At 26.6% G+C, this 27,023-nt stretch overlaps 1 protein-coding gene across 1 annotated transcript in view; it reads left to right on the top strand.

The window, feature by feature from the left end:
• Positions 1–27,023, top strand: part of LOC136987643 (myosin heavy chain, non-muscle-like) — a 62,003-nt gene that overhangs the window by 11,983 nt on the left and 22,997 nt on the right. The window contains exons 3-15 of the mRNA XM_067285392.1: positions 10,838–10,865; positions 11,056–11,161; positions 12,407–12,433; positions 14,578–14,670; positions 14,786–14,849; positions 16,459–16,557; positions 18,224–18,367; positions 18,473–18,687; positions 18,773–18,925; positions 20,382–20,552; positions 21,394–21,558; positions 21,779–21,893; positions 25,116–25,301. Coding sequence (XP_067141493.1) covers positions 10,838–10,865; positions 11,056–11,161; positions 12,407–12,433; positions 14,578–14,670; positions 14,786–14,849; positions 16,459–16,557; positions 18,224–18,367; positions 18,473–18,687; positions 18,773–18,925; positions 20,382–20,552; positions 21,394–21,558; positions 21,779–21,893; positions 25,116–25,301 — 1,566 coding nt within the window. The remainder of the gene's footprint in view (positions 1–10,837; positions 10,866–11,055; positions 11,162–12,406; positions 12,434–14,577; positions 14,671–14,785; positions 14,850–16,458; positions 16,558–18,223; positions 18,368–18,472; positions 18,688–18,772; positions 18,926–20,381; positions 20,553–21,393; positions 21,559–21,778; positions 21,894–25,115; positions 25,302–27,023) is intronic.

The following is a 27,023-nucleotide window of genomic DNA, read 5'->3' on the forward strand; positions in this document are numbered from 1 at the left end:
TATCTTATTATTATTAATATTTTTGAAGCAGGTTAATCTTAAAAACCTTAAAAGAAAAAAAAATGTTCTAATAAAACAAGATTTTTCTTAGATATCAGATTTAAATATTTATGATGATATTTTATAACTGCTCTTACCACTGACTTTATTTTTTTGATCATTTTTCTGGATAAAAATGTATAAACTTTGCATACTCCTCTTTCCTGCTTTCATGAATGTTTCACTTGACATATAGATTTGTGAATTTTCCTATTTAGTTTTTGCATTTTTTTGTTTCCAATATTTCCATATCAGCACAAAGACGTTCAAATTTAGAGATTCGTAATTTTTTGTTTTTTAAATCCAGCAATTGCATATCAAAGTTGCCAATGTTAATATTAAAGGGAGAAAAATTTAATTCTGTTACAGTAGCATTAAGAGGTTTTCTAACAAAGGCTAACATCACTTTGCTGTTTCTGAATTCCTATAACCTGTTTAGAAAAGCTTCCCTCATATTTAAAATTGTTGTTTCGAAATAGCAAATGTCAATATCAGAATTATTTTCTTGGCGATGTTTCAAGAGGCTTGGAAAGTGAATCAAAATTTCTTTTTCAAAATCTTGAGCAAAAAGAGAGAATTTGTTATCAAATGAAATAACTTCTAACATAAAAAAAAAATTTGTTTTTCTTTTCCTCTGTAGTTTATGATTAAGCTGATTTAGATGAGACGTAACTTCTACCATGAAATAAAATTTTTGGATCCACTGATCGTTTATTAGTTCTGGATAGTGAACACCCTTTTCAAGAAGAAATGCTTTAATTTCTGTTAATAAGGAAGCGAAACGTTTCCTCTTGATAACGAGCATACCTTGTTATGCAGCAGAAGATCTGCGTACTCGCTCTCCATTTTAACCAAAAATTCTTTAAATTGACAATGATTAAGAGCTTAAGCTATAATGGAGTTGATAATCTTAATCACCAATTCCATAGCTTTGCAAATTTTTTTTGGAAATGTCTGTGCACAAAGCGCTTCTTGATGAATGATGCAATGGTAAGCAAGTATCTCGTGATTTTTTTTCAAAATAGCAACAAACCCGTTTCTTACACCTGTCATACTTTTCGCCCTGTCTGTTGAAATTGAGACAATTTTATTGAGTCAAATATGATTTTTTTCAATGCACTCAATTACACCATTTGCTATATTTTCTCCAGGTGTTTGACCTTTGAGTGGCAATAATCCTAAAAGTTCTTCTTTAGGACCTGTAGATGAAATAAATTGTACAAAAAGTGAAACTTTTGCTGTATCATTTATGTCACAAGACTCGTCAACTGCTATTGATGAAGCTGAAACCAATTTAAGATCTTCAACATGCTGGTTGGTTATATTTGAAGACATTTTGACTGTTCTATTTTTCACTGTTTTAGCAGACAATGGTATCTCTTTAATTCTTTTTAGAATATCTGCTTTGTTCTTAAAATCCCGAAATAGCTCTTCGGATGCATTTATAAAACAGCTTTTTATGTATTTGCCATCTGTATATGGTTTTCCTTTCCTAGCAATCTGTTGACTAACCACAAAACTTGCAATATTAACATTTTTGGAAGATTGCATCCAGTAATTAAATACAGAACTTGATTTTTCTTGACTCATCTGAAGTTCCTCAACTGTTTTCTTCCTTGCATCACTGACAGGATATTTAGTACCAAATGATGCATGTTTAGTTGTAAAGTCTCTCTCCAAATTTGACTTCTTGTTATGTGCCAATTTTTCCTGACAAATAAATGGCCTTCCGACCTGTCTTAAGTTTTGAATAAACGTGAAAGTCTTGGTCCATTCAACTTTAAATTCACAGTTTTCGTCTTCCGTTTTTCTTTGCTTCTTCATTGTAGCCATATCAAATAGAGCACCTAAAAAATGTTTCGTTTTATAATAATAAAGCCACCAACACAAAATAATTAATTGCAATTTTTAAATTGATGGCAAAAATACCTGTAGGATTTTCAGTGAGACGGACGAGCACTAACCACTGTACACAATGAGACTGCTGACAGACTTCATCCCTATTCTACAATGTTAGCCAGGAATGCAAAGTTAGTGACATTAGCACGAAACCTGACCTCTTTGTTTACGTATAGCAGTGTGCACACACGTTTAGTTTTTGCTTTAATATTCATGCAATTTTGTGATTAATGAAGTGATTTATTTTAATATTTTCGTAATTGTTTATTTGAGTAAGTTGTTTATAAGGTAAGATGACATATTTAAATCATTAAATATTTAGCAGAGAGTAAATATTTGTGGCAGAGCTGCGCTCAAGCGGCCAAAGAGTCGCAGTTTGCCGACCATGGCACTGGGGCAGGGATGGCGAACCTTTTTGAGTCCACATGCCATATTGTAAGCATACTTAGCTTTAAAGATGTTAATGTGTGCCAAAGTCTTAGACTTCAAATAATGGTATTTAAAGAAATTAAACGAATACGCTTTAATTCGAATAAATGTAAAAAATCTGATTTAAAAAAGGATGATCAGGTGATAAACAGAAAGGATGATTAAAAAGGACAGAAATCATATGATGCATTATGTGCCAGATGATTTCTCTTACGTGCCACTTTGGGCACACGTGCCATAGGTTTGCCACCTCTGCACTAGGGCAGTGAAATATATACATGGCCAGTGGACACCTTAACCAATCTTTGTCTGCAATTTTAAAATATCTAATTATATACCAATTTTAAAATTCTTTATGCTACTGTTGAACACTTCTTTTTTCTAGTAATTGCTTATCATACATTAGAACCTTTTCATTATGAATTTAAGAGGCTTTTCATCCTCTTACTTAGAAAAATCATGAGGTACTACACTGTTCAAATGCAGTTCAGGGCTGCAATGTGCCTGTCATTTTTGAACATTTGGATCTCACATTTCCAAACGTGTATATGAATGCTACTTGTACAAAATTGTACAGGAATATCCAAACTTTTTGTATCCTTACATAAAATAGTTTTTATCTCTTGCAGAATGCAAATAAAACATTATGCACAAAGACTGTTGATCATACCTAGTAATAATAAATAAATTTATATATAGTTACTGTATTAGTTAACCTAAAAATAAAACTGCAGTAGGAGGAAAAAAGCCTATGAAGTGACTATGGGTGTTGTCATTTTAAATATATTCAATGAATACATAGTTTAGAAGCCAGATAACTAAAGTCATGCAATATTCCAAAAGTTTTGTTTTTTATATAAGTCATCAATATTTTTAAGATTAAATATTGATACACATTGGAAGTTTTTGCTAATAGTAAATTTTAGTGTGTGTTGTTTAGACTAGTTTGGGCATAGTTATATATATGTTATCACTCTGTAAATATAATTCTGTATATAACATTAATAGATACTAGATAAATTTGTTATGTAAAAGCTAAATATGAGAAGGTGGACATAATTGTCTGTGTGTTACTGGTTGATGTGCAGGAACAAGTGGAAATAGTCCATTGAACACCTGTAACTTGATCTTGTATTTTCTAATATTTGTTTTGTATTAGTTGGCATTGATTTCTTTAGTTGGTTTGAAGAGCAAATAAGTTAATTGAAAGTCAAATAATTGAAGATTCTTGCCATTTTAATTTTTGTGAAAAGTATATATATTTACTCAATGAAGTTTTATTGATTGCATGTAAAGGTGTAATAATAAATATTACAATAAAAATTAATAAAAGTTTTCTTGCTCAATTTTAATGCATTTTGTTATATTTTATTTAAATTAATATAATTAAAGTAGGCCTAATAAACAGAACCAACTGTGCTAATGTTTTTGTGTAATTAGCAAATGTTCGGTCATCTGGAATAAAATACAGGCGTTTGAACACTAGTTTTTGAAGTGTTTGTTTATTAATGGCAAATCAGACTATTAAATTTTAAATACTTAATTTTTATAGTTTTTTTCTAAGTAGTTTTTAAAGTTGTCTTCGATAAGATGTTTAATCTGTAGACGTATTTAAATATGTAATGATATATTTATGAGAATATAAAATACAGTTATTTTAACAATAAAAACAGTTTGTTCTTTCCTAAAAGTACTATGCATTTAATATTGTTTTTAGGAACTTTTTCCTGTTCATTACATTCTCATTTTCTTATTGCCAAGAAATAATATTGATATTTCAAAATAATTTTACAATAAATTATTTGTTGAAAACTTACATTTGCTTTTTGGATAATATTTTACATTTTTCTATATAATTTTCAAATAACTATACAATCTATATATATAAAAACGAGTGTGTGTCTGTGTGTGTGGTGTGTTTGTCCTTCATGCATTACCACACCATTTATCCGATTGCCATGAAACTTTGGGAAGTTGTTTAATACATTCCCGCGAAGGTTTGTGGCATATGTGAAGATCACCATTTCCCCCTTTCAAAAGTATATTTATATATGGATTAAGGCTTTTATGTCCAACAGATGGCGCTAACTTCAGACGACCTAAGTTTGCTTTTCTGTGAGGCATTATGCTTTTCTGAGAGAATGGACCTAAGCAGATCATTTTCTACCTACCTATATAAATAAAATACAACGTTTGTTTATTCCTACCGATTCCTTTGAAATTTTGACACAACGTTGCATTCGAATATGCACGTGTTTTTATATAATAAACATGTCGAAATTCGCCCTACGGGGGGAGATGGATGGGATTAAGGCTTACCGTGAAGAACTCTGCTTCTATTTATACTATTCTACATGAGGGTTTTTGCGTTTTTAATTGCGTTTTAATAGGTGATGTCAACAGAATATACACTACAAAGGGATTTTTTGAAATTCCCCCCATGTGGGAAGTGTTACACATTTATAATAGATACATTTTGAGCCACAACAACGCGTGGCCGGGTCAGCTAGTATTGTATAAAATTTAATTTTATAACTTTCATATTTAAATATTTGTGAGGGTATTATCAGTTTCTATTACATGTTTGAATTATGATTTTTTTAAATATGGGTAACTCCCATTATAATACTTCTACAATATAGTAGAAGTTTCATAAGTATAAAGTTGTTACAAACCTCACACAACTATTTCTGAGCTTTTGTGTGGAAACCCTGTTATGATTGATGTTGTTATTGTTGTGTTGGGAGTATATACTTCATGGCATATATACTAATGTCTTGTGTTATGCTCAACCACAATCAAGGCAGAAAAAGCTATTACTGTGTTTACATGTTGTTTATGTATCTGTGTTTCTGAGAAATTTCCTATGTTACATGTATTTAGTAAGACAGCTTTCTATAGAATGATGTATGTCTGTTGTGAAGCTCTAATATTTCTAGACTCTTATGTAATGTATTTGGTGACACCTGTGCAAGAAAGAACTACTTCCATGATAAGTGCCTTATCCATTCTTGATAGGAACTTTATTTTGTGGGTGAATTTGAATATTTACTAATTTTTTTTCAGAGTATGTATTTTGTATGTTGTGGGTATTTGGTACAGCTATGTATTGACAGTGTCTAAAAGTAAACAAAGCTTGAGGCAAGTTATGTGATTGGACCTTCTGGCAGAACATTGAAGTTGTGTTACCAGTGTTGGTTAATAGTTGATGCGAAAAACATCATGTGTATATGTGACAATCATTTCTGCTCCGAAAAATGTCCAGCGAATATTATAAAGGTTTAGATGAATTAAGCAGGCATAGGTATAACAAAAATTAATGTTCAACAAGCAAGAACTGCCTGATCCAATGGACGACGATTTAGCAAAAATGTTATTTCACGATAATGTGAAAGCATGGCCCAAGATCACGTTAGTGGATCAGCTCTGCTTTTACACAAAACAACAACTGAAAAATTATACTTCACTTGAGAGTTATAATTACCTAGTGAGTGGAAAGGTGAAAGAAATCACTGTTTACCTGTTGATGGATTTGAAAGTAAGAATTAAATTTGTTACTCTAGCACCCATTGCAAAACAAGTTGGAATGTGAAATCTTTATTTATAATGTTTAGTAAATTTAAAATATACATAACAAAAGATCATTTTACATAGCTAAAGAAATTCTGAAGAAATTTGGTGGAACAATCATAAAGATCTTTCCACTTAAAGTTATTTCATTATCACATACTGAACTTGAAAACAAACTCATCAACAAAATCAAGTTAACAAAACAGGAAATTCAGTTAGTGAAATCTCAAACTAGAGATCAAGCAAATGAGGATTTGTGGTGGAAGTATCAAAAAGGAAGATTAACTGCATTTCTGTTTGGTCGCATTCTTAGATGTAAAACTTTGCAAAAATTTGCAGCTCCACGAAGAACATTAATATTACGCACAAATACAAGGACGGATGGGGATTGCAAAAGTCAAGGAGTGTTTTTTCTGTATGTTACAGTGGTAATGATGTACTGTGCATGTACAAAAAATTAATTTTAACCTGGTTTTCTGGCAACGTGCAGTGCAAAAGCTCTCATCATTTTATTTCAATTACATAGTTACTGAAATATTTAGGAAAGTACATTCTAAGGAACCGTAACTGATTTAATGAGCCATTCGCGGTTTCACCTTATTTCGGTATGTACTTAGACATGCATGGCTTAATCTTTGAGACAAGCATATGAAAGTTATCCAGAGTCACCACCATTTCATATGCTTGTCTCAAAGATTAAGCCTTGTAACTTTCATATGCTTGTCTCAAAGATTAAGCCATGCATGTCTAAGTACATACCGAAATAAGGTGAAACCGCGAATGGCTCATTAAATCAGTTACGGTTCCTTAGACTGTACTTTCCTACTTGGATAACTGTGGTAATTCTAGAGCTAATACATGCATCAGAGCTCCGACCTTCGGGGACGAGCGCATTTATTAGACCAAGACCAATCGGGCTTAGGCCCGCAAATGGTGGTGACTCTGGATAACTTTCATATGCTTGACTGAAATATTTTCAGAATGCGTTAAAAAAAAGTTCAGAACAGATGTTTACTTGGGCTTGCAAGGAAAAAAAAAGAACCGGAACTACCAAGGGTCTAGGATATTTTGGTGCTAGTTCTGCCACCTGTCGTGATGAATACGGTCAATACAGTGCATGTCATTTTCTTTTGATTATTATTAGTATAAGTTTTTAAGCTTTGACATTATATCAATCTTTAAAATCCATTATATCAGAAAATCATTACAAAAAATGTTGGAAAAAATTGATTCTAAATCTATTGAAGAGGTGGAGGCATGTACAAATATCAACATCTAAAACTCAATAGTTATATATTAAAGCCAAATGATTGCCAAATTATATTTGGCTATATTACTACTACTATTAATAATTAAATGCTAAGTGAATACTAGAGGTAGGTGTTAGTCACCATTTCTTGCTAAATTTAATAATTAATTTAGAAGGTTCTGGAAGAAAAAGAATCTGTCTGAATTCGGAATCGAACCTGTAACTTCAGCTTATCATGCAGTTACATTGCCAGCTATGCTACCCAGACCTTCATCTAATCTTTGCTTCCAGAATTATTTATTAATTTAGATTTAACCATACTTGGTTGCTTATGGCACCAGTTGGAAATGACTAAGTAATCGAGGTTGGTTATATCTAAATTAATAGTTCTGGAAACGAAGATTGGATTAAAATCTGGGTAGTGTAACTAGCAATGTAACTGCACAGTAAGCTGGAGTTGTAGGTTTGAGTCCTACTTTGGGCCAATTCTTTTCTTCCAGAACCTTTTAAATTAATAATTAAGATATTAATTATAATTATTGAATTTAGCAAGAGATGGTTACTAACACCTACCTCTGGTACCAAATTACTTAGACTTAATTATTAACAGTAGTACTAATATAGTTAATATAATTCAGTAATCATTTGGCTTTATGGAGGCATGGAAACTTTTTTCAATTGTGAATGGTATTTGAATCATAGCTTTCTTACTCAAAGAAGTAAAGCCATTAACATTAAATGTGTGTTGGAAAAATATATGAACAGAGTCAGTTTATCCAGAAAATATGGTATAACGAGTAGAAAATGGAATTAGTGCAGTAGTAATACTTGAAAGGAAGGTGTTTAGTTCTTCAAGGAGTACTGAGATGTTCAAGAATTACTGGTAGATACACCAAATCTGCTTTGCCAGATACTTTAAGTGGCATCAGAGGTAAAGAGAATGAATTGAGAAAATGATAACAGAAGAAAATCCTGGATATTCAAGTTTTACACTAAAAAAGCATATGAGATGATATAAGCTTAGCCATGTAATTAAAATCGTATTTTTTTAATGTTCCTTTTACTAAAAAAGAGCAAAGTTCAAAATAGTTTAGCTCCATGTCATAAAATTTACAAAGGTCTGTCAAGCAGAAGCAAACAAACCCAAGTTGTTAATTTTTTAAGAGTGCAGAAGATATTGTACACAAAGTCTAGATAATACAGAAAAGTGTTGCAAAGGTAAAGATATTTTGCAACAGAAAAAAAACACGAGAACAAGCTCATTTGATGTGCTTAGCAACAATGAAAAAGAGAGAATTAAATTAAAAGAGAAATGAAAATATATTACCTGACATACATGTATGTATTGTTTTGTAAAGATGTTTGTTCAATTACTAATAAAATTTAAATTTATGCTAGGTATAAAAATAAAATGGTTTACTTTTGTATTTTGTTATGTCGATGTTAAAAGCGCATTTGCTGCATTTTTATAAATTTAGACTTTGTTCTACATTTTATTGTGTCAGATAGTTTAATTATTAATGAATTATTTCTTTTGGAAAGTGAGACATTAATTGATGTAGGAAAAAGTTTTAGAGGTAATTAAACTGGATTGTTCAAATTATTTTGAACAACAATAATGGCTAATATTTCAATTGTGTGTGTATTTTTGTCATTTAGGTATAATTTAAAAATAACTAATGAAATACTTGATATTTTAGATTGCTTATATCAATATAATAAATTACCACCCTATATAATAAAGTAAATCACCGATATGTATATATAAACAAACAAACAGCTAGAATTTAAATTAATAGTTGTTTTTAATAATTATATAATTTAATTTAGTCTAAACATAGTTCAAAAGTTCTAGTTCGGTTTGTTTATATAGTTTTCAGATTGCTATTAGTTCTTGCATAAAATACTCAATAACAATTTAATAAATATTACTAGTCAAATGTTACAGCTAGATTCTGATTGAGCTATTATGAGCTTAATTAATTAATCAGATGTTATATTCAATAATTAAAAATAAATTAATTTATTTAATATGAGATGGTATATTAACTGCCTACTTCTAGTCCAGATTGCTTAATATCTGATTAATTAATTAGTCTCATAGTCATCTGATAAGGATTCAGCTGTAACATTTGATTAGTACTCAATTAGTTTTGTTATGTTTAATATTTATTTCGGAAATTTAGGTTATTTACATGACTAGAAGAATTTTTAAGCAAGTAAAAATTAATTTGAGATAATTCATATAAGTTTCATTTGATGAATTAGAAAATTTAATTTAAAAATTATTCCAACAATTTATTTGTGTATTTGATGTTAAATGTGCAAATAAATTTGTTATTAAAACTGAAAACTAGAAACGATAATGTAGATTTTATTCATTTATGAAATTAGACATTATATTTTTCTTTACTTGTAAATAGCAGTTCCATCTCCTTACTAGATTTCAAATTTTGACTTATTCCAGAATACTTAAATGCTTAATATGAGTGATATAATTTCAAATTTTGACTTATTCCAGAATACTTAATGCTTAATATGAATAATATAATTTCAAATTTTGACTTATTCCAGAATACTTAAATGCTTAATATGAGGGGAATAATTTTGAAAACAAAAACTGTTCTTCTGTCATTGCTTATGAATATATGTAAACAAAATTCTGAAATTCTAGTAAATACTTAAGATGCAATTTTTAGAATATTTTGCACTCATAAACTTCCTTTATATAACTTTGCACTGCTTGTAATATAATAATCATTAAAATAAGAGAACTTAGTTTATTAAATTTTTTTTTTTTTTTTTTTAATTTTAACAAAAGTTTCAAAGTTATAAGAATGCAGTAACTTGCTATCATTCTTTAAAAAGATTACTTTGTTATTTTTTTTTTTTTTTGGTTAATGTTACTCATGGTAGCAAACATGGCTGCTCGTCTCTGAAACAGTGAGGATGCACGAACTAACCTAACCTATTCTAATAAATTACCATAATTATTGCCAACCAAATTATTAGAATAGGGTAATTTATTAGAATAGGTTAGTACGTGCGTCCCCACTGTTTCAGAAACGAGCCGCCACGTTCGCTACCGTACGTAACATTAACCTTTTTTTCTCCTCTGTTTCTTCAGCCTTGAGTACTTTTTGAGTCTGTTCACTCAACATCCAGAAGCTAAAACTTTTAAATTCCAACTGTCCAAGCAGACAAATTGTAAAGGATGTTTCATGGAGAATGTAGCTATCTATCTGTTGCAGGAATAAAATTTTATGTCCAGTAATGTCTACAAGAAAAAATCCATTGTGAATCTGTTCATATTTGTCAATTTGGAACTTTTCATCAAAATTTGAACAAGTTTTATATATATATACACATATAAAAAGTTAATGTATTCTTATAATTAAGATGTGTTAAAAGTAAATTCTATATGCTTAAGTTGTTTACATGTAACTAGTATATACAATAAATTTTGAATGATTCTACTAAACATACATACATGCATGCTTAATCAGTATACTAGTGTTGTTATATGTTTATATACACAGTATAAAGAATGAGTTTTTAAAATGATAACTTAAATTATGATGAGAGTAATGTAAAATTCTTTAAATAATAAAAATCAAATTAATACTACATATTCTATTCTTTTTTTTACAGATAGGGAAGATCAATCAATCTTATGCACGTAAGTGAAAGCAATTATTATTTTTTAAAGACGTGTTACGTATTTATTACTTTCTACTGTTGTTGTTTTATTAAATTAGTTGGGTTTGAAGTTGTGGCATATAAAAATATTATGGAATTTTATTTGCAATATAGTTGCTAAGCCACCACTTTGAGTTATTTGAACTTTTTTTTTATTAATATTTGTACAGAGGAGAATCTGGTGCTGGAAAAACTGAAAATACAAAAAAAGTTATACAGTATTTGGCATATGTCGCTTCATCAAAACCCCGTTCTTCCACTTCAAGCATTCATTCTGTAAGTTTGTTTTTAAAGTATAGAATAATTTTAACTATATTATGTAAAAGATTATTTAACATTTTTAAAATATTGAATATTGCTGATTTGGCATTCTTTGTGGAATCTGAAATTATAAAATGTTAATATAAATGTTTTTTTTTTAATTGTAAGAAATATTTGGTGATAAGCACTGGTGCTTAAATCTCATAACTTCACTTTTTTACCCCTAATTATATATGTCAATTAGGTGGGCAACAATTACTTTCTGAATAGTCTTCTGCAATTCTTTAGTGTATCTGCCATCTTGGATATGTTCAAAAATAAGGATATTTCTATACCAATTTGGTCTATACCTTTCTTTGGAATAATTATAATATTCATAGTTGATGTTAATAAAATTTAGAAATGAAATTCAATAATAATAAATATGTGAACATTAGCTCATGGAAACTTATAGTGTAGGAGTAAGCTTTTCATATATTTATGTGCTATAATACAATGTTTTTCTGGTCACTGGTTCTGGCAGTGTTATCGATGACCATAGAATTTATTTCAGAAAATACAGGCTTTTCTGGCTTTTTCAATATCTGTTTTCTTTTATTGTTCTATTCAGAAACATTTCTTTTTTTTATTTTCAACATTTGCTGTTTTTACATTATAGCTAATCTGCCTCTTGAAAGGACATTCAATATTATTTCACACAAGCCAAAGTTTTTGCATTGTTTTGCCACATGAGGATGGCAAATAATAAAGGATATCTTAGACATTTTTTTAATTAAAAACATAAAAATGTCACTTATGATATTACTCTTACTGTCAAAATATAATTGTTGTTATATATATTTCTTTTTAGAGTTGCAAGACATCTGTTATTAAAGCATTTATAATGAATATTGCTCTATTGGTCCAATAAATTGGACCAGTAAAGTGGTAATCCAATATTAGAGCATTAGACTAATATTGGTTTTCATCAAACTAATTTAAGAGAAGTTTACAAATATTTAGAAAATAAATGAGTGCATTTGTCTTGATTGGATTTTGCTTGAAAGATGAGCAATTCTAGGAAATAAAGTGGATAAATCACTAAAATTAAATAACCAATCATATTTACAAATTATTATGTTAAATATTTAAACATTTAAGTATGCAAATATGTTATTTACTTGCATTTATTTGAAGTAAAAACAATTACAAAATGAATTAATATTCTTTATTTATTAAATTTAATGCATTTTTTTTTTTTTTTTTTTGTGTTCATTACAGTATCATGCTCCATCTGTAAATATCATTGTGAGTACATATTTTAAATCAAATTAAGAAAGTATTTGTTTTTAAAACTATTTTATATTTAAATTCAAAAAATATTATCTTATTAATTTGTTTAAAATTGAAATTATAAGCAGATTTGATATCGTCTAGCAAATATAAATGAAATTAAGTTTTCAGTATAAAGAAAGAAAAAATAAGTTTAATATTTTGTTGTTTTATATAAAATTAAGGCTTTGAGAGATCCGTAGCTTCAGAAAATACATAATAATTTTTTATAATATTCTGTAATATTAATTTTTATAATATTAAAAAATATAGCTAACAACATTAATTTAATTCTAAAGCAAAATTAATTTTGAAAACATTGTTTTGTCAAGAATATCATCTAGGTAAATTGCATGAACTTATAAATTTTAAATTAATAATGTGAATATTTTTTTTGTCAAAAAAAAGTCTAATCCAAACAAATCTTATTTCAATATAATATTTAAAATATACTTATAATGTTTCAATATATTCCTTAAATTTGTATATAATATATTAAAACCAAATAAATCATACTAAACTGCTATACAAAATCATAAATAATCATCACAAAAACTTTTTAGCAGCAAGAAAATTAACCAATACATTTAATTAATGTGAATGTTTTTGATTATTTTAAATGACCATCATCAGGCACATGAAAATTGAATATGACTGAATGCATAAAATGATGAAATGAAGAACAGTATTCAAAATTAAAAATACCAAAAATAATAATAAAACAAAAAATGAATAAATAAAAATAAAATGCATCATTAAAATTGGATTCACATAAATAACAGATCCAGAATTTTATACATTAGCTTTAGAACTCAATTTCCATTTCTGGACATCAGAGATGGGAAAAAATGTCCCTAGATACACGAGTCTTTTAAGATGTGCCTGTAGATTTGGGGGGATTCTGCTAGTTGGACATATCTGAATCAGTAAGATGTTTTATTTTGTTATTTTATATGTTCTACTCAACTGTGTTCAATTTTTGGTTGCATGATGACAATCATTTAAAACGACTGAAAATGCTTGCATTAATTAAATATCAGTTAATTTCCTTGCTACTAAAAGATATTCATGGTGATTAAAGCAAATTATATGAAAATGTTGTTATTCACAAATGTTACTACATAATTTTATTTTATTCAATATTCATAAATACATTTAATTTTAAAATAATAACTTAGTTATGTTTTTTTTATGTAAATTGAACTAAGTTTATTTAGTATTGTAAATTTATTCGTAATATTTAAGAAATTTTAAAACATTTGTTTTTAAATATATATAACTTTTATTGCTCTCTTCAACTATAGTTGACATTCACATATCAGGTAATCTTTGGTATATACAGTTTCAATCAGTGTGGGTTTCTGTTAATGTGGATCTGTTTTGAATGAAGTTCATTGCAAACTTGATAGCTCAGATTCAGCAATGCTAAACCAATTTTTTCTCATTCCTGTTCATTGTTAGTAGAAAAAAAGTGAACATTAGTTTCCTAGTGCAATGCTCTTATTCAAATAGTAGTTTAATTTCTGTTTTTTTCTTTTTTTTGCATTTAGTATAATTTCTGAAAACATTTCTACTTTACTTCAGCTTTTACAGAAAACTCTACAAAGACAGATGGTGGCAACTATACATGTATATAATTTTAATTTACTGATTAGTCTAAGTTCTCAATAATTGATCTTTCATATTTTCTGATTTGTTATATTTTTGTTTGCAACTACACTATACTCTGTCTAAAATAATTAATTAATAATTCTTCAATAAATGCTTTATTAAACTTGTTTCTTCATTTTCCATGTTTTTATTCTAGTAAATAAAAACATTGATTTCAGATGACTTCTTAATAACCTAATTCACAAATAAATTTATTTCTCATTGATTGTTAACTTCAATACGTGTGATATATTGTATTTTACGGACTATAAGACGCACTTTTTTCTTCGAAAAATTGCCTCCAAAATTCAGGTGCGTCTTATAGTCCGTAAGTCTGTAAAATACAGTACTTGCGGCACCATTTAACTGCACATATCAAGGGTTACCTGTATTAAACATTTGACTTATAATTTTTTTATGTTAAATGTTAGTTTAAAATTAAATATTTACATGGATTATCATCATCTCAGGGAGAATTAGAACAACAATTACTTCAAGCCAATCCTATACTTGAAGCATTTGGTAATGCAAAGACTGTTAAAAATGACAATTCCTCAAGATTTGTAAGTTTTATATTTTTCTGTTTTTAATATAAATGTTTTTCTAGATGTTGATAATTCTGGAAAAACATGAAAAATCAAATATATTGATTTTTTTATTGTTTATATACAATTTCAGGGTAAATTCATCAGAATCAATTTTGATGCATCTGGATTTATTGCTGGTGCTAATATTGAAACATGTATCCTTATTATATATATTAATTTTAGCACAATGTGGCAGCTTAACTGCTTATCTTTAGCCTAAATTTCTTGTTCATATAAGTAGCTTAATTATATCCTGAAGACAACCTGATTTGAAGATATTTGGTTATCAGAAAAATCAGGTTCCTGTTTCTGTCCAATATATTTTATAATACAAAGCTTATTATCAAAAATTTAAAAGTATATTCAATTAAATTATTAGTCATTTTAAAATGTTTACACAGAATCATAAAATTTATGTAATGTTAAATAATGGCCAGAATTAAGTGAGAAATGGAAAAAAAAATGAAAATATAGATATTAGATTAATTAAAAACAGGTTAATTTGCCAAGTTAATTCATAATTTTAAATTCTTTTGATTTAGATGAGTTTGTTTTGTTCATTGTATTTTCTCTATTTTATTTTTAAATTTTAGTTTACTCATTGTTATATTCAGTTAATAATTCTAGTGTTATACTTACTATACAATTTCAATAGACTATAAAATTCGTAACAGTAGGAAATAAATTATTTTATTTGGTTTGTTTGATAAATAAGAGTTGCCATGGAACAGAAAGTTTATTTTCAAATTGGTATTAATTAAGGGATATTACTGATGTCTCGAAGTTATCATTGTTCAAGTACAGTCACAGCATAAGACATATATCCTATTGTAGAAGTTAAGGTCATTCTATGGAACAATATGGTAACAACTTATTGAACCAAGTCATTTGTCTGAAAGTGTGATTCAGCTAGGTGTTGCTTTAAAGGATTAAACAGTTTAAAACCATTTGAAACAAGATGAAGAGTGCATGAGTATTTTCTAGCACTTCTTAGTCACATTGTTATAACCATTGTATATGTGTTTTGTGCTGCATTGGGTGTTTTACCTGTCATACAATATAATATCTATATATGGTAGGTTTGATCATTTCTTTTGGCTGGCAGTTCTTCATAACTTGTCCAATATTTGACAATATTGTTCTGCATTCACTGTTGCAGGTCAGTATTGAATCAATCAATAGAATGCATTGATTATTTCAAAACATTGTGAGCATTGTTTCAATTTATTGTAACATTTTTTTTTATTTTTGAATTTTGATTGCTGTCTTTCAATGAATTTTATAGTTTTTCTATTATTATTTATATATTATATATTGTCTGTTTGTTAAAAATGCAAGTTAGCTTATTGATGATGATGATTTATTTACATTTAAACACTTGTAGAGTATATTCTTGCCATATATAAAAGCTTATGATAAAAATTTATAAAAACAAGTATCTTTCATTTATTTCTGTATACTTTTTTTATACTAAGCTTATAAATAACAATGTATAAATAATAAACAATTAACCTAAATAGCAAATTGTATAAAATGTAATATTTTAAAATTCTAAACTTTAAATAATTTTTATCTATATTTTTGAAGGAATATATTTTTATCACATGCAAATGATAAGTATTGCACTTATTATATACAAAATATAATAATTCTATTAAAATAAAATTTATATAAGTCCATAATTTTTTTAAAAATAATTAAATTAGTATTTTTATTGTAACGTTTATCTTAGATGACTTTTATACCTTTAACTCAGTGAAATAGATTTATTAGAAAAATCACGTGCAATTCGTCAAGCCAAAGATGAACGTTGCTTTCATATATTTTATCAGTTATTAAATGGTGCTTCCCCTGAAGAAAGAAGTAAGATATATTTTTTGTGTTTGTTTATAAAATAATAATAATTAAAAATATCCTTGAAATACAACAGATGATAATTTTTTTTTTTTTTTTAATTTTTAAACAATTGCAAGAAGAGTGAGTATAAAATTTTTGAGATAAAATATACTTTTGCATTTATACTTACATATATAAATACATAAGTATGTCTTTATAGATAGACAAAAATATTTCAAAAAATTAAATAATATCCCTTCCTTATATTGCTGATTTGGATATATCGCACTTTTTTGTCATCCAAATTTTAAAAGCACTGGAGTAAATAAATTTTAAATTATCAGTTGCCACTGAATTTCTTTTTGCAACAAAATACAGTATTTTATTCCTACCATTGTCCTTAAAATTACCATTGCCTGGGAAACAATAAATTTGTCAAGATCTAAATAAGCAAAACAGTGGACAGATCAATTATCATTAGTTTTCTCTTGATATTAAAAGTTTTGTTTATTGTTTTTAAGTGCTTCCTCCTCATTTATAAGTTTCTGTGAATTCTAAATTTCACACTTTTATGTGAATTGACACAATACCCTCAATTCACATAAAGTTGTGAAATTTGGAATTAGCAGTGTAATGTGTAAGGAAAAGAGTTTTTTTATTTCTGAATTGAAAGTTGTAGAATTTTTATACAGTAGTAACTTTATTTTGCTTTTTAGAGAATTGTTACTCTGTAATTTTATAAGTTTTGATGTTCTGTTATATGTTTAATTGAAAATTTAAAAAATAAATATTGATGTATTTATAATTTCTATTGAAAAATATAAATTACACGAATTTTTAATAAGCAATTTATTATGAAATCTAGTACTGTATAATAAAATTATAACTGATATTTTTTTTTTATATGAACAGTACTTGTCTTTAAATGCCATTTGTTAACGAAACAATAATGCTAAATTGGCATTTATGGTATTGATATTTACATAAAAGTCAATATGATATAACCATGAATAAAATTCAGTAGTGCAAAACTAAGCTTATTTTATATCAAACACTTGCTGATGAAAGAATGGAGGATAAAGATTTCATAGCATGTAAAATGTTTAGTGAAAGCCCAGAATTTTTAGTACTCTGTTATATCTCTTTTTAAAAAGCTTTGTCTAGAAAGAATAGCTAAATCATTAGTGCTTATATTGTATATAAATACTTGCATGTTTTATGTAGTGGATCTGAGTCATGTAAATTTGTAATTATAATCTTTCTCAGTAATATTAACCTTACTTGTATTTTCAAGTATTGTTGTTAATTCAATTTCTGCTATTTTAGTGTTGGTAATAACCTTTTGACTCAAGTTTTAAGCTGTGTACCATACTTGATTATATTTAGTAACAAATACTAGAGAAATTAAAGCATTAATATTATTTTATACTGATACTTATGTATTAAGAGTTAATATAACTATAATTTTTTTCAAGGAAGTATTGCTTTAACTGGTAGTTATTTTGGTTTTTGTTGATCAGTTCATCTGACTTAATATCTGAGTAAAGAATATCAAACAACCAATAATAATAATAATTTGTTGTAACTATATTGCTAGATTATAAAAATCAATGTTGATATTTTGCTTTGTATTTTTTTTTTCATATATATGCAATATATATTAAACTAATTTAAAATATTTTTCCAATTTTAGAGGAGTTTCTTCTTGAAAATGCAAAAGATTATACATTTTTGACCAATGGCAATGTAACTGTCCCAGGTATAGATGAATGTCAGGAATTTAAAAACACTGTTAATGCCATGACAATAATGGGTTTATCTCAAGAAGATTTAAATGGTAATTAAATAAAAAATTATAATCAAAATAACTATTAACTAAGTACATATTTTGAAATTTATAGTATGTGTATTAACCTTTCAATTTTAATAATTAATATTTTAGCTATATTTCGTGTTGTGTCTGCTGTTTTATTATTTGGAAATATGAAGTTTAAGAAAGAGCGCAATTCTGATCAAGCAACCTTACCAGAAAATACTGTTGCTCAGAAAGTAAGTCACCTTTTGGGGTTAAATGTAACTGAAATGACAAAAGCATTTTTAAAACCCAGACTAAAAGTTGGAAGAGATTATGTGACAAAAGCTCAAACAAAAGAACAGGTATAGTTCCAGGAATTAATTTGCAATAATATATACAACAATATTTTAAATTTTTGATTAAAATATATGACATAAAATATCCTAGGTTGAATTTGCTGTTGAAGCTATTTCTAAAGCTTGTTATGAACGAATGTTCAGATGGCTAGTAAATAGGATAAATCGTTCATTGGATCGTACAAAACGTCAGGGAGCTTCTTTTATTGGAATTTTGGACATTGCTGGATTTGAAATATTTGATGTAATAATTTTATTTTTATTATTAAGGATGATTTTATTTAAAATTTAAGGTATTTAAAATTAAAAACAAAAGATTTTTTATTAAAAGATAATGATTATTTTTGATTATTTAACTTTTTTAATCCTGTTAATCTATTTCTTGTTAATATTGAAACTTATTACCTATGTTAAACAGAATGACAAAACACAAACAATTGCTAACATTTGAATTTTTCTATTTAGTTAACAGCCACGAGTTTAAGAAATATTTAAATAAGCTTTCTTTTATAATATTATATGATTAGTTTTGAAGCAATTTTATTTTTTAACATTGTTCATAAAAATATTTTCTTATTTTTTCACTTGTGTTTATGAAGAGTCTTAAAATACTTTTATCTACTGACCATGAACAATTTTTAAGTGACTGTGAAGATTTAGGTCTTCATAATTTGCAGAATTATTAAGAACTGCTGCATTTGTGTCAGTTGTAAAATTCTGAATGGTCATAACATAAGAAGTGACATAACAGAATCTTAGCACACTTGTGGGGAGGTTCAATCTTCCTAAGATGGAAACTTGAGCCAGAAAATTGATTTATTTTGGCAATAATCAAATTTTCCTACAAAATAGCCTAAGATGAAACCTGTGAGATACAAATGAAAAGTCATCAGTTCATATTAGAGCTTGTCATTCTTTATAAAATCATAAGGATTTGATGCAAATATTTTAATTGTTCAAAGTAGGATTGTATTATATATTATATTTGTTGCTTTTACTCATTTTGAAAAGCAGAAATTGTTTTGGTGTTTGCAATTTTAAAAGACATTAGCTTCCATCATTTTTCAAAAGTTGACATTATGAAATGATCATTCTGCAATGAAAAAAAAATCACTACTTATTTTAAAAAGAAGAGAATGAAAAAAGTTTGTTAGCATTTAAATATTCTTTCTTGATGGCAAAAATAACTCCAAAAAAAGAATATTCTCTCTACATTTACATACCACTGATACTTTATATGAAACTATTTATTGACTTAAAATGCTTAAATTTACAAGATCTGAAAAAATTTTTGTTTGAATTTAAATTCATTAATTTTAACTGAAAATAAATATTGAACCAAATAAAAAATTTGGTTTAAAATTTATAGCATTATAAACATAAAAATAAAAAAATAATTTAAAAATAAATATTGCAAATTATTTTAAAAATTATTTATTATGTCTTAAAAACTGAAAACTTTTTAAACTTATTTTTATTCTTTATTAAAATTACACTTAGATTAGAATAGCTTTCCTTGTATAATTAAATAAAAAGCAACAATAAAACATCCCTAAATTTTGTTAGGAACTTGAAAATTAATTTTACTATTTTGTTTTAACTGTACAGTAATATTTAAGATATAATTTTAGGTTTACGTGAAATTTTATGTTAGTTGTAGATTTATATTCTGATAACTAACATATTAATTTTTTTAACAGCTAAATTCTTTTGAACAATTGTGTATTAATTACACAAATGAGAAACTCCAACAATTATTTAATCACACAATGTTTATTTTGGAACAAGAAGAGTATCAGAGAGAAGGAATTGAATGGAAATTTATAGATTTTGGACTTGATCTGCAGCCGACTATAGACTTAATAGAAAAGGTAAGAAATTAAGAGTAGTAATAAGTAAATATACAGGCTGCTTTTTTAATTATGATGATAGAAAAAATTCACCAATATATTTATCTTATGTGTATGTATATGTAAGTTTTTTTGTGAGAATATCCAATGTATGAATTTAAAAATAAGAGTATATTAAAAAAAGTATCTGAAATTAAAGTTTTCTTACAATATCTTTCAATTAATTATCATGCACTAATGATTAGTAAAATAACTTTTTAGTTTGTGCGATGAATAAGTTTGTGTAGTATTTTGTATTGGAATTCTATAAGGACTGCATTTTCTTTAATATACAGTATTACTATAATATATTTATATTAAAATAGTGCATCAATAAAAATAAGCACATGAGATAGTGAATCTATTATAACAATCTGTTAAAAATAAATTTATAAGATTGCATTAACATTGAGATAAAAGTCACTAAACTGTACAACTGATAGAAAGAGCAGACAATACCTATGAAATAAATGGAGTTGCAGTCTATTTTCTACTTCTACCAGAAAGATTTTAGAATTTATCACAAATGCACTTTGTTATACTAGAATTATTTGATTTAGCTGTCACAATAGGTACTAAAGAACATCATTCAATGTAGTGAGAATTTATATATAGAGAGTTCAGATACTGTATAAAATTTACTTTGAGATTTTGAATTTTTACCAAGTAAATAAAAGTCATACATCAGTAAAAATAAAATTATGCTTCTGGCAATATACTTTGTTGGATATATTTGAGAATTTAAATAGTTTTATTGTTTTTAATTAAGATTGTTTGTTTTATTATGAAAATTTTAGATAAATACTGTATATTTCTTATATAGCCAATGGGAATACTTGCTTTAATTGATGAAGAGTGCTGGTTTCCAAAAGCTACTGATAAAACTTTTGTTGAGAAACTTGTAAATACCCATACACATCACCCAAAATTTATTAAGTCTGATTTTAGAGATTCAGCAGATTTCAGTATTATTCATTATGCTGGAAAGGTGAGTTTAATAATTTCTCAATTACAAAGAATTTATATTATTGATGTAAAACAATTTTTGCACTTTATATTATTAATGCTATAAAATCAATTGTAATTACTGCTAAATCTTTAAATCTATATATATAATATATATATATAGTATATATATATATATATATAATATATAAAATCTTTTGAAAAAAATTATGAAAATTTAATATAAATTTGTATTTCTGTAGGTGGATTATTCTGCAACTCAGTGGTTAATGAAAAATATGGATCCTTTAAATGAAAATGTTGTGTCATTGTTGCAGACTTCTCAATATCCATTTATGGTTCAAATTTGGAAAGATGGTAAATATAAACTTGTGTTGTGTAATTATATATTGATGATAATTACTGATTTTGATTTAAAAATTTGAAAAATAATTATATAATTTTTAAAATGGTGAATTATGTTGTATTAATATTTTAAATATAATGAAGTTTGTGTAGAAATATTTGATTTATTTATACTTTAATTGTAATATAATTTACCATATGTATTTACATATTTAATAACCAGACAAAATTTAAATATAATTTTAAAACATGCATATTGGTAAATTTTAAATTTTTGGTAAGATTCCTGTTAAAGTAATTTGGAATTTTACAAACTCATTCCCATTTATGCAGAATTTAAAATTTGAATTTGATTGACATAATTCGTGTACATGTGTGATTTACCTGAATAACAAAATTATTTCAATATAGTAGAGAGTCGAAAATCGGAATCAATCGGAGACTGGGGTTGTTCAGATTAGTGATTTGTTTGGATTACCGATTATGTACGGAAAAATATATTAACCTGTCCAATGTTCAAATTTTTCTCCGTTGCGTGTCGCTTCGTGTTGAATTTTCGTCGATTTTAAGCCTAACGAAAATGTTTATAATAATAATCGAGGCTATCATATCGTTAAAAATGATTTCTGCATTTTGTACAAACAAAATAAATATACTGAAGAATATAAAAACATGAAAATTATACTTTAGAAGTAAATCTAGTATCAAAAATGTTTGATTCAGCACGACACAGTCTGACTGAAAATCATTCTGATTACCGGGGTTCAGATTAACGACTCTCTACTGTATTTAGTAAAAACTAATATGATTAATTATGATAATTATCATGATATATTGTTAAGACAAAAGTTATGTTTTGCCTCTAATACAGTGTTTCTTAACAGGGGCGCCCGTAAGAAGTTTGCCGGGGGCTGCCAAATAATGCAAAATTTCTTTCAGAATATAATAAAAAGAAAATAGATGTATAACCGAATATTGTATTGAAAAATGAAATAAGAAAGATAAAGCTTTCCTATTTAGTTTATTTTTATTTCTTCCTATATATAACTCTGTTAGTACAGAAGAAATAAATGCAAATATGCTACTTACACTGCAGTATTTACTTCTTTTATTCCAAAGCAATTCTAAGAAACTATTAATGCTTGGAATTTTAAAAATAATTATGAAAAATAGTAGGCTTAGTAGTAGGCTTTGAAAATTTAAATATTTTTGCAAAAGATATGCAAAATCTTTACGACAAGTTGTGGGTGATTTAGTTTTAGCATCGATTTTGGATCGATTTATCAATATGTTTCTTATTTTATTTTTTGTTAAAAATTAATGAGTTTTCATGTTTAATTGTAAAGTTTGAATATTATTTAAATAGATAATGAAATAATAAAGTTATGATTTATATTTATTATATAAAAAATAAAGCAATAATAAAAAAATCAATTTGTTATAGATAATTTAACAAATATAAATTATTATTAAAAAAATGGGGGGTCACAAAAAGTTATGAGATATTTGGTGGGCCGCGAGTATAAGAAGGTTAAGAACCACTGCTCTAATGTATAATTTTGAGTGCAGTTTAAATTTAGAAAGTATATGAAAATGATCAGAACTTGTTTAAACAAATTCTGATAATCAAATAAATATAATAATAATTTTTAGTAATAAATATTTTGTTTTAACTGACAATTGTATGTGTTCTCAAAATTATATACCTTATGTTTCTATATTCAACAGTTGACTCAACAGTAAATTTTCTGATGAGTCCCTCCATTGAATGACCTGATATCACGTTTTGTAGAAAAAAGAAAAGTTTCCATTGAAAGAGCACTTTTCATGATGGCCGACTTAATTAAGAAGAAGGCAATGATTATGACTGTTTTGCTAAATAATTAAAGTAACTCGCATAACCATTATTCAAATAAATCCTTTTATTCAAATGAACCCTTATCTGTATCATTTTCTTGTATACCAGGTCTTTCTTTAATAATTTGAATTTCTTGAATATTTATATCATTAGGAAGACTTAGAGGGCCAAATATCGGTCCTAATCAATTTTGAACGAATTTGTGGAGGTAATTTGTTTATGAAAAAAAGCTTAATATTTCAATATTGACCAAATTATCCAACATAATAGTGCAATCACATGTTTTATCATATACAGATCGTTCATTAATCTGTCCACTATTACAGCATCCACAGCAAGAGCAAATTGATAGTTTCTATAAGCGAAATTACTTTTTTATGGAAGCTGCCATGTTAGTTTGTTGAATACTCAACAGTCTTTCAGGTTGTTAAGACTGTTGAGTTCAACTGTGAAACACTAGTCTCAACGGAGAACTGAACGGTCCACTTAGAAACGTTGTTTCCTCACCATTGAGTCAACCGTTGAATATAAACGTATGGATAGTTTTACTTACTTTTTTAATGATGTCAAAATATGAGATGGAAGATTCAATATGTAACTAAATATTATTTTAATTTGATTTCATATTATATTCTGTTGAGGTAATTAGTATTAGTTCCAATTTTATTTTGACATTTTTGATTTCTCTGTGGTTTTTTTTTCTTTTTTAATGTAGATTGTGGTATAGCATTATGGTTATAAATCAAGTATGTTAAGATTTGAGTTTTTAGCATAATTAACAGATGAAATAAGTTTTTTTTTGTGTATAAAGAAATTACTGCATTCTTTAATTATATATATAATATAATTATATTATACTTTTGTCCACTTTGGATATTGTTTTGACTTGTTATACTGTGGGAAGAGAGAAACACAATTTCCATATAAAATATATTTACTGTAATGTAATCTTGTACAATGCTTGGATTATTCACAAGAATGTCCAAAGTGGACAAAAGTATAATATAAGTAATTAAGGACAAGAAGCATGTATCAACATGAAAAATAAATAAATAAATAAATAAATTCATAATCAAAGATGATTATAATTAATCATACTGTACAATACAATACGTAATTGAATGATTAATGATCATCTTTGGTGACATAATGCTGCAAAAAGTATTGTATTGTAATAAAGTTTTTATTATTATTAATTATTTCATATAAATTGTACAAAAATTTTAAAAAGAAAATTATATTAATTTAGTTTATATATATATAATCCATTTTAGAAGAATATACAAAAATTTGTTTTTAAAATCTATTCATTTGTAACAAATTGATTTTAAATATTAATATATCAAATTCTGATAAATTAAAATATTGTTTTTTAGCGGAAATAGTAGGAATGGGTGCTGCAACAATGGGAGATACCCAGTTTGGTGCAAGAACTAGGAAAGGAATGTTCCGTACAGTCAGCCAGCTATATAAAGATCAGCTCTCTAAATTAATGGTGACTTTACGGAATACTAATCCTAATTTTGTCCGTTGTATCATTCCAAATCATGAGAAAAAGGCAAGTAGTAAAATAAGTAAAGTTGGTATAATAATGTAATACATTTGTTTAATGATTGTTTTAATGTTTCAGATTAAGTTAGTATTTTATTTTTAAGTTTACTATTTACATTATTAATTATGTAAATAAATATAGCAATATTGTGTATAATGGGTCGGCAACCTATGGCATGCATGCCAAACGTGGCACTCAGGACTATTTTCAATGGCACTCTGATTGGATAGAAATTAGTAAAAAGTAAACTTTAATTATTAATTTTTGAAGTCCATTATAACCGGACCAATTTTGATACTATATGTAACAAAATTGGTAGAATCATGTCGGTACCTGGAATAAATTATAACTTAGGTTTAGCACAACATTGTCGAAAGGTTGCTGAGCCCTGGTATATAATATAATAAAGGTTAATTTATATAACTTGTGTAACAGATTACTTAATATTTAAGTATTTGTTGGAAAGTTTTAATTTTAAGAAAATTTCTTTTTAAATAATTGTAATTAATTAATTATTGATTAAATCCCTGCTTTATTGCATGTTTTCTCAAATTTTTATGAATCAGACAGTTGTAACAAATGAAATTGTACATATTTTGCAAATTAACATTTGTATAAATCCATTATGTCATATTTTTTCAAATAGCATTCTATATATGATTTTTCACATATTGCTAATTAGTGAGTGATCAATTATTGAATTAGTATTGGAATTGCCTGGTTTTATGCAACCAATAATCAGATATCTGGTTATTAGTTTTTAAATCAATATCCAATGTTTCCAGTATTATAGGGATGGCTGATATGAAATTGTAAATTACATTACAATTACATATCAGCTTATGTAAATGCTTTTAAAAAATATTTTAAAAGTTCAAACAAATAAATTTTAAGTGTTTTTATATCACTGTTTATAATGATACCTTTCCTTAGTAAAGAGTTGAACTTTTATTATGTTATCACTGTAATAATTTTTTATATTACAGTAGAGAGTCGTTAATCGGAACGATTTTCAGTCAGACTGTGTCATGCTGAATCGAACGTTTTTGATACTAGATTTACTTCTAAAATATAATTTTCATGTTTTTATATTCTTCAATATATTTATTTTGTTTGTACAAAATAAAGAAATAATTTTTAACGATACAATAGCCTCGATTATTATTATAAAAGTTTTCGTTAGGCTTAAAATCGACGAAAATTCAACATGAAGCGACACGCAACGGAGAAAAATTCAACACGATGCGACATGCAATGGAGAAAAATTTGAACATCGGACAGGTTAATGTATTTTTTCGTACATAATGGGTAATCGGAACAACCCCAGTCCCCAATTGATTCCAATTTTCGACTCTCTACTGTATTGATGAGGAATTGAAAATAATGAAATTATCAGTATTTGTTACACAAAATTTTACTGTATTATATGTAATTGATTCATTGTTTTGCTCATTTCTCATTTATACATTACAATAATTGTTCTGAATGTAATGATAATAAAAGATGATTTGTTAAAACAAAATTACATGTAAAATTAAATTTTCAAAAATATATATTAGTTAATACATAGTTAAGGTAGAGAACTTGTTTCCTTAAGTCATATTATGAATTTTATGATTACATTTTATTGAATCTGTCTAATCATCAATTTAATCTTTTTTAAATGTTCCTTTAAAATTTATAAAATACTTAAAAAGTTCTTTAAAAAATAAATTATTACGTTATTATTCTA

Source organism: Centruroides vittatus, unplaced genomic scaffold (genome assembly GCF_030686945.1).
Source record: "Centruroides vittatus isolate TY-2023 unplaced genomic scaffold, ASM3068694v2 scaffold_2569, whole genome shotgun sequence".
Classification (NCBI taxonomy): domain Eukaryota; kingdom Metazoa; phylum Arthropoda; class Arachnida; order Scorpiones; family Buthidae; genus Centruroides; species Centruroides vittatus.